At 35.8% G+C, this 10,000-nt stretch overlaps 1 protein-coding gene across 1 annotated transcript in view; it reads right to left on the bottom strand.

The window, feature by feature from the left end:
* The window catches only part of LOC125032468, a 63,666-nt gene extending 53,817 nt beyond the window's left edge, over nt 1-9,849 (bottom strand). The window contains exon 1 of the mRNA XM_047623612.1: nt 9,642-9,849. Coding sequence (XP_047479568.1) covers nt 9,642-9,711 — 70 coding nt within the window. The 5' untranslated portion in view covers nt 9,712-9,849. The remainder of the gene's footprint in view (nt 1-9,641) is intronic.
* Between the last annotated feature and the right edge of the window lie 151 nt (nt 9,850-10,000).

Genomic DNA, 10,000 nt, shown 5'->3' with positions numbered 1-10,000 from the left:
TGATGCATCGCTGCTGTGCAGATCTTGGATTTTACACTACGGGTCTCTTTGTTTTATATACGTTTGTGTGAGGAAAATTATATTTAAACACAATATTTCTTGTATTTTTTTCAATTTTCGCTCTTTTCTGTTTGTCTGTTTTCTACATTTTTCTTCTATGTTAGTGATTTGTCATTGAAAAAAAATATATATGTATATATATATATGTGTATATACATTTATATATATATATATATATATATATATATATATATATATATATATATATGCCTTTATTTCTCTACGCCTTAATCTACGAAAAGAGTGAAATACCTTCTTTCGCTTTTTTCTATCTCTTTATTATATTTTCTGTTTGGCTATTCTATTTCCTTAATTGCAAAGAGACGAGAGGCCAATAACATACCGTAATAAAAATACATATAAACACTTTCAATACATTTTTCCCCCTATATCTGTAATCGCGAAAAAAAAATCTGTATCTGAAGCCTCGAAAAAAAAAATTGCATCTAAAACCTCTAAAAAAAAAAAAAAAAAAATCTGCATCTGAAACCTCGAAAAAAAAAAAAAATTCTGCATCTGAAATCGCGAAAAAAAAAATCTGCATCTGAAACCTCGGGAAAAAAAAACTGCATCTGTCTCGAAAAAAAATTCTGCATCTGTCTCGAAAAAAAGTCTTCTAAAATCCAAGCGTCTAGCCTCACTTCCCATCCGCATGATGTGGAAACAATGGGTATGAACACACAAACAAAGGTGAGACGAATTCTTTTGTGAAAAAAAAAAAAAAAAAATGGACACATCATTCCAGACAAAAGAATGGACAAAATTAAGCCGTTTAAATGTATAAACATAAGTCAAATATTACAGACAATAGGGTTAAAGTTTAAACAATAAGTCTGTATTATTATGGGGTAAATAGGTTTATCTCATCTAATCTGATTTTGCTACGAAAAAGTTTTATATTATTTATCATGAAGCTAAAGATATAAAATGCAATCACGTGTATATTTCCGTATAATATTCGTCCTCTTTCTAATAGTAAAGGTAATCCAAGGAAAATTAATGATGTGCTCAAAGGATGGTTTTAAGATCTGATATTCTTAAGATCAAAGGTGAAGAAAAACATCTTCAAATATATATCATTTCTATGTCTTTCATGTCTTTCGTAAAAGAATCGGGTTAGGGTGTGTTTGTGTGATTGTGTGTGTGTGTGATTGTGTGTGTAATTGTGTGTGTGTGATTGTGATTGTGATTGTGTGTGTGTGTGTGAGTATGTGTGTGATTGTCATTGTTTGTGTGTGTGTGATTGTGTGTGTGTGTGTGTGATTGTGTGTGTGTGTGTGTCTGTGAGATTGTGATTGTGTGTGTGTGAGTGTATGTGTCTGTGTGTGTGTGTGTTTTATGCATCTACACATGTGTTTGTGCGCATATATAGATAAAAGTGTGCATGCGTTTGTACAGTATGCATATATATATATGTATATATATATATATATATATATATATATATATATATATATATATATGTGTGTGTGTGTGTGTGTGTGTGTGTGTGTGTGTGTGTGTGTGTGTGTGTGTGTGTGTGTGTGTGTGTATTAATATAACTACATATATGTCCTTACGTGTATCTACGTACATGTAAATATCTCTATGCAAGTGCGTGTGTGCCTCCATGCTCATGCGTACGTATCAATCCTCTACGCGGGTGGACCAAATCTCTCTGAACTGTCTAAAACCATCTAGCATCCGTTCCCTCCAAGAATTCCCTCGGTGTTGACTTTCTAATCCGGTTGTTGTGCTGACCTGCCGGGGAAAGGCCATCATCTACCGACGACGAGGCTTACGCTGATAGGCCGCGCGTAACGAGATGGAAAACGCTCGGGTAAAATCTTTTATGGTTTTGAGTCCTGTGTTTTAATTTATACAGGACTCGGGGAAGTATTGCTGGTATTCTGGGGTTTATCAGGAGAGAGAGAGGGAGAGGGAGAGAGGGAAAGGGAGAGGGAAAGAGGGAGAGGGAGGAAGAAGGAGAGGGAGAAGGAGAGAGGGAGAGGGAGAGGGAAAGAGAGGAAGAGGGAGAGGGAAAGAGAGGGAGAGGGAGGGAGAGGGAGAAGGAGAGGGAGAGAGGGAGAGGGAGAGGGAGAGGGAGAGGGGCAGAGAGGGAAAGGGAGGGAGAGGGAGGGAGAAGGAGAGGGAGAGGGAGAGAGGGAAAGGGAGAGGGGCAGAGAGGGAGAAGGAAAGAGAGGGAGAGGGAGAGGGAGAGGGAAAGAGAGAGAAAGGGAGAGAGAGGGAATGAGAGATGGAGAGGGAGAGAGAACGAGAGAGAAAGGGAAAGAGGGAAAGTGTAACCAGAACTAGAGATAGGAATAGATACATAAATAGACAGATAGATAGACAGACGGACAGACAGGCAGATAAAGAGAGAAAGAGAGAAAAGAAATACATACATAGAGATCGAAATGATACAAATAATAATAAACAGAAAGAACCGCAAATCACAAATACACTATACATGCACATTAAAGACAAAGAGAAGAAAAAAACAGAAAAACAAAAGAAAGAAAGAGACAAATCAAAAGAAAGAGAAATAATTATGATATTGCATTTTTTTTCTTTAGCTTCTCCTTTGCTCTTCAAACTACAAAAAAAAAAAAAAAAAAAAAAAATATAACGATAACACTTCCTCGGATTTGGCTTCCCCTTCCCTTCAAAATAAACGTTTCAGAATGCAGTCATCCGAACACTGGAAATGAGGATATTGTAGAGTTGAAAAAAAAAAAAAAAAATCTCCATTGCTATAAACACATATTTCTACCTTGTTCCAAACTCCTTGGTCTTGTCTTGCGGGGGAAAATCTTGACTATTTAGATTCTCGATTATGCATTTTTTGGGGGATTCTTTTACCTATATCTCTTTCTCTTTCTTTAATTGCCGTTTCTTCTTTCTCAATTTATTTTCCTTGGGGTTTTCTCTTTACTTCTCTCTGGGTTCTGCGTCTCTCTGTCTCCGTTTATCTCTTTCTATCTGTCTCTGTCTCTCTTTCTCTTTTTCATTTTTTCTCTCTGTTCTCTCTCTCTCTCTCTCTCTCTCTCTCTCTCTCTCTCTCTCTCTATATATATATATATATATATATATATATATATATATACATATATATATATATATATATTTCTCTCTCTCTCTCTCTCTCTCTCTCTCTCTCTCTCTCTCTCTCTCTCTCTCTCTCTCTCTCTCTCTCTCTCTCTCTCTCTCTCTCCTTCCTTCCTTTTTATTCTCTCTCTCCTCTCTCTATATATTCGGAATACCTATACTCTATACTCTTCTACATTCTATGTTTCAATAGTCTCTTATAACCATTTTTTGTTTTATTAATTTGGCATCCGGACTGAGTCATTTCCAAGAGCATTTTGCATGTATTTGCATTTAATGAACGTTCATTGCCATTCACACACACTAATTTTGGCCGTACCTTCGAACATGAAATCGTTCGGAATCAGAAATAGCCGATAATTAAATACTGTTGCCATGTAATCAATCATCGCTAATTCCTTTAAAAATATATCATATAAATTAGAAAAAATATCTTATGATGCTATGATAAAAAAGATAAATTCCTTCTTTTCTTTCTGTATTGAGATAAAAGTTACTTATGATATCAAACGAAAGAAATATACATTCACGAACACAACAAACGGACTCAAGTATAAACAACCATCGAAAATGTTGAGTAATGAACGATAACAAGTGTTTCCAAAGCTAAATAATAAGCATTCCTTTTAAGAAAGTGGGTTTTTATTCCATTTCGTTCCGTCGGTTTGGCTAATGTGGCGGAAATACAAGAGTAATGAAGTGCTATGAATTGCAGTAATTCTTTTATCCCTCCCTCTCTCTTTCATTCTTTCCTGTTTGTTTTTTTCTTTTTCTTCTCTTTCTTCTTCTTCATCGAGTTTTATCGAATTAGGAAAGCAATTTTAAAAATGATTTGAGGAGGTTATCTTGTTTTCTTTTTTCTCTTCTTTATTATTGTATTTTTATATTTTTATTCGACGCATGCGCACTGACAAACACACAGAAGCAAATCCATACAAACTCACGCGCGCAAATACAGATTTAGATAGATAGATAGATAGATAGATTAAAAGACACATAGATAGGTGGATCAATAGATAGGCAGACATATAGACAGAAGGACAAATAGATGGACAGGAGAAATGGATAGATAGATAGATAAATAGACGCATGAATAGACAGATAGATAGACAAATATACCTAACATCAATATCATTGTTATTACTCTCCTTATCATCATCATCACCATGAAAATCACCATACCACCATTCCCTATTATCATGATGATCCCTCGCCCCTATTACACGTACGATCCCTATCAACCTTTTATATACTTCCTCCCTAAATACACTTCTCTCCCACGTCCAGCAAGCAGTACTATATAATGCAGGCAAGGCGGAGAGACTGGGTTAAGGGATTACGTTTTTCAATAGCATCTTCATATTTCCTTGAAGGGGGGGGGGGGGGGGGGATGAACACAAAGGCAAGAGGAGGCGGTTATGAGGATATTGCATAACTTTGATGACCATGGGATGGGGAGTAGTTGAAAGTAAGTTGTCTGAGAGAGGGAGGGAGGGAGGGAGAGAGGGAGGGAGAGAGGAAGGGAGATGGAAAAGGAGAAGGGGGAGGAAGGGAGGGAAGGAGGGAGAAGAGAGAGAGAGAGAGAGAGAGAGAGAGAGAGAGAGAGAGAGAGAGAGAGAGAGAGAGAGAGAGAGAGAGAGAGAGAGAGAGAGAGAGAGAGAGAGAGAGAGAAGGAAAGTAAGAGAGAAGAGACAGGGAAAGAGAGAGAGCGAGAGAGAGAGAGAGAGAGAGAGAGAGAGAGAGAGAGAGAGAGAGAGAGAGAGAGAGAGAGAGAGAGAGAGAGAGAGAGAGAGAGAGAGAGAGAGAGAGAGAGAGAGAGAGAGAATGGAAGGGAACATATGTGTTGGTATATGCTTGCATGTGTTTGTATGCGTATCTGTATATTTTATATGTGTATATGTGTGCACATATGCTTGTACGTGTGTGCGTATTATCAGTATAGCGTAATGAGTGTGCGTATGTGTGCTAAATAAAGGCTACATTCACATGGAATACACGTGAACCCCACTTTACCTAATAAGAACTCTATCCGGTGACAATAACTTGCGGAAGTAGGTGAAAGGAATTGAGTACATTTGCGCGCAAGTACTGTACATATATGTCTGAATATATGTGTGTACCTGTGTGTGTGTGCGTGCGCGTGTATGTATGCTCGTGTGTGTGTGTGTGTGTGTGTGTGTGTGTGTGTGTGTGTGTGTGTGTGTGTGTGTGTGTGTGTGTGTGTGTGTGTGTGTGTGTGTGCGTGCGCGTGTATGTATGCTCGTGTGTGTGTGTGTGTATGTATGCTAGTGTGGGCGTCTGTATGTATATACATGCATGTGGCTATGCGTATATAAGCGTCTCTACATAAATCCGTAAGTACCTTTGCTTCTAAACACGAAACGCGTACAACTGTATATCTCAACCTTTTTTTTTTTTTCTCAATGCCGAACACTACTTCACTAAATAAGAAAACCGGCTAGTGTCAATAGCCAACAGTATTTGAAGAGAAACGGCATTTTTCGAAGGCCGGGACGATGTGATGTGAATTTTGACTACGAACGTTTTTTTTTTATTCCTCGCTTAAGCTAACGGCGTTTGGTTAACACTTGATGCAATAGTCTTGCTGTATTATTTCTTTTTCCTTTTTTTAAAATTGATTCGATCGTCTGTTTTGTGCTTGTTATTATGTTAGTATGAGTACGTGTTCTTGTTTGTTTGTATGTTTATTTGGTATTTTGATATATTTTGTGTTATTAGTGTTTTTGCCTATTTTTGTGGATTCTTGTATTTATTATTATTATTATTATTATTATTATTATTATTATTATTTTTAGAATTATGTGAAGGAGAAACTCAGATCCCTCTCTTTCTCTCTGTCTGTCTATCTTCTCTCTCTCCCTATCTTTCTTTCTTTCTCTCTCTCTTACTCTCTCTCTCTCTCTCTCTCTCTCTCTCTCACACACACACACACATTCTACCTTTTCTTCTTATCCTCTCCTCTCTTTCTCTCTTCCTTCCTCTTTCCCCCTTCTCTCTCACACCCTCACCCATCCAACCAACCACCCAATCATCAACCAACCAACCAGCCAACCAAAATTAACCAAAAAAAGGAGAGAGAGGGGAGAGGGAAGGAAGCAAAACTATCACACCTCCAACCTACCATAGGCCTGACGAGAAACGGAAACACAGAAATCATGTACTTCGGCGGTCGGAAGGTCATGCAAAGATCTCATCTACCACACGATCACATGGGCCTAAGGTTAACATGCAACTGTTTGGAAATGGAGGGTTTGTGGAGGGTTTAATGTGGAGAGGAAGATGTGGAACAGGGGAAGGAGGGAGGGGGAAGGGGTATGCGACTTCGTATTACTTTCATATTTGTCTATTTTATCTGTTTTTTTTTGTTTTAATCTCTCTGTTTGATTGTTTTTTTTCCCTATTTGTTTTCCTTTGTCTATTGATATGTTTATTTGTTTGTTTGTCTATCGATTTGTCTCTCTATCTGTGTTTATAATTTCATCTCTCTCTATCAATCTACCTATCAATCTATCTATCAATTTATCTATCAATCTATCTATCTTTCAATCTATCAATCTATCTATCAATCTCTCTATCAATCTATCTATCAATCTATCTATCAATCTATCTATCTATTAATTACTCTATCTATCTATCTATCTATCTATGAGCTGTGTGTGCGTGTATGGCTGTCTCTGTGTTTAAGCCACGCCCAAAACCCATGACGAACAGTAAAGAAAATAAGACGAAAGTTGGAGAAAGATACAAGAGGCTAATACTTATTAAGGTTAGTTTTAAAAGAGCGTTCACGTACCTAATAAAACAAGGAAGATGATAGGAAAATAAAAGGAAAATAAAGGGAAAAGAAAAGGGAAACGAAAGGGAAAAGAAAAGGGAAAAGAAAAGGGAAAAGAAGAGGAAAATAAAAGGAAAAGAAAGGATAAAGAAGAGGAAAAGAAAAGGAAAAGAAAAGGAGAAGAAAGGGAAGTGAAAGGGAAAAGAAGACGAAAAGAAAATAGAAAAGGGGAAAAAAAGGGAAAAGAAGAGGAACAGGAAAAGAAAAGATATTTGTTATTCTATTTCGTAATCAGCGATTGTGAAAAATGATCAAAATTTTCCTCTTTATTTTAGCACTTGATATTCTTCCTTTTCCTTGCTATTATTATTAATTTTATATTATTTTCTCACTTTTATTACCATTAGAATATTTTTTTTTTATGATTATTATAAGCAATACTATTACTATTGTTATAATTATTATCATCACCATTATTACTATCATTGCTCTTACGACTATCATTATCATTATCGTTTTAATCATTATAAGCTGTTATAATCATCATTACTGCTATCATTATCTCTGTTATTTTACTCTCCTTATCTCGTCTTTTTATCACTAGATATTAATTTCCTCCTGTCTTTTCTCTCCTCGATTTACCTACACAATCACCTAATTTATTCATCTATCCATTTATTTATTTATTTTATTTACTTTATCGCGGCGTGGATGCGAGGGAGAGGTTGGTAATGATTGATCAAAAGTGCAATATTTTCAAATATCATAGACTTATTTCAAATAATTGTCGTCTCAAAGCTGTCTGTTACTGAATAATTGTTATCAAGAATCTAACTTTCAAATAATTAACACCATCGTAAGATATTATAAAGATTTTAGTTATCTAGTAATTATCACCAACAATCCTTTGGTTATCAAATGATTATTATCACCAGTCTGTCACTTTATAAAAAAAAAAAATATATATATATATATAATAACTTAATCATCAAAGATAAACACGAAGATCACCATTATCATTACCACCTATAACATCATCATCATTATCATCTTCATCATCATCATAATAAAACCATGTATTCATTTGTTCTTTTAAAGACTATGAACTATCGTCAGAACAAGGACGCTTCGCAAACCACTCATTTTCCGCTCTCAAAAGGCCGTTATTCACGTAAGTACAGCGCAGTCACTATCCATCACAATTTTCTTGCTTTTCCTTCATCTTTGTGTGGTTTTACGTTAAGGTTTAACGTTCGTCTTATACTGTGGGGTCTTTTTTGTGGTGGTGATAGTTTTCATGATAACTAGATATGTATAATTTTTTTGTGATGATATATGTTTTGTAAATATAAAAATATATATATATACATATATATATATATACATATATATATATATATATATATATATATATATATATATATATATATATACACACACACACACACACACACATATATACACAATGTATATATATGTGTGTGCACAATATATATATATATATATATATATATATATATATATATATATATATAAATATATATTTTATATAAAAAAAAATATACACACACACACACACACACACATATATATATATATCTGAATATAAATATGTATACAATGTATATATATACTATAATGTTTGCATAAAATTTTGTATCTTAATGTGGATCACCAATAAGCATCGCTATATCTATATATATATCACTTATAAGTTTAACCATGAAATTTAAATATCAAATATTATCAAATACCGTAGCATGTGCAAACCTAAAAAAAAATTAATAAGATTCCTTTTCAAGATACTCTCCTTGACATACAGAAGGATGACCTAAGTTTGCTATCAGCGAATCCAGATTGAACTTGAAACCTCTCCTGGTAAGTTTAAGCTAGAATTAACTTCATTGGTGAAGGACACGGACACGGACACGAGGCAGGAGGAGTATACTAGCGTTTGACTTCGAGACATGTCCGTGAGAGAGATCGGCTGTGACACGTACAAGCTGTAGCGGGTCTGAATTTTTGTGTCTAACTGAGTGTCTTTTTTAAATCTTCGCTGTCTGGCTTATCTCCGTCACTGGATGGAATTTAAAGATTCCTTCATTTGGCTCTGATTATGCTGGTCAGGGTAGGTAAGGAATTTTATCAGGTTTCGCTCTGGTGTGATAAATACGTTGTCTACGACATTTTAGAATAGCGTTTGATATTGTTCACTATTGTATTTGAAAAAAGTTATATCACAACATCACTGGTATAGCTTGTATTTTTGATAAATAATACACCAAGGGTCTTATCCTATTTTTTCTATTCTTTCTTTCATTTTTGTATTCATATCCTTAAAATAATGAACAAAATTACTCTATACCTTCTCCGCAGTTGTTTTTTTTTTGTATCTATATCCTAAAAAAGTAGTAAAGAAATCCTTCTAAAAGTATAACTGTCTAGTTATAAAATAAACAAAATACAAAATAGGTATTCCACTGTACGGGTTACATATGACACGAAAAAAAAAAAAACACTCTTTCCCTAAAATTTCACCGTCCGTATCCTAAACGTAAAAAAAAAAAAAAACACTAATTCCGTATTTCGTGAAAGTAGATAAACAAAACCTTCACCGATAACTAAATCCCTCCCCTCCCCCCCACAAGTTCACCCTCGAAGTAAGCGCCCAAGTGCCCAAAGAAGAGAAGGTACTCACCCCATGCCTGGCTAGAGAGAGCAGCCACGCCAAGGACGACCAAGAGAAGGTTGACAATCCAGCGGGACATTTCTGCGAGTTTTTTTTTCGGCCGAGGGTTTGTTGTAAAAATGTGTGAGACAGTGGAGGATGGGGGAAGCTGCTGGAGGAGGAGATGTGTCCGTTGCTGAACACTGTGGGCAAATGTGATTAGTGAGAGATCCCGCGGTGCCTTATAAACGCTTGTACTCACCTGTTCGTCGTCACCTACGCGTGTGGGGAATGTTTTCACGATCGGGGGGAACGCGCCAGAATGTATCGTTCAGTGCATTTCGATTGGGCTTATTGATTTTGGTCTCTGGTTCTCGCTTGGTGGGTCT

Source organism: Penaeus chinensis, chromosome 14, assembly GCF_019202785.1.
Source record: "Penaeus chinensis breed Huanghai No. 1 chromosome 14, ASM1920278v2, whole genome shotgun sequence".
NCBI classification, from domain to species: Eukaryota; Metazoa; Arthropoda; class Malacostraca; order Decapoda; family Penaeidae; genus Penaeus; species Penaeus chinensis.
This window is presented reverse-complemented; position numbering and strand designations above follow the sequence as displayed.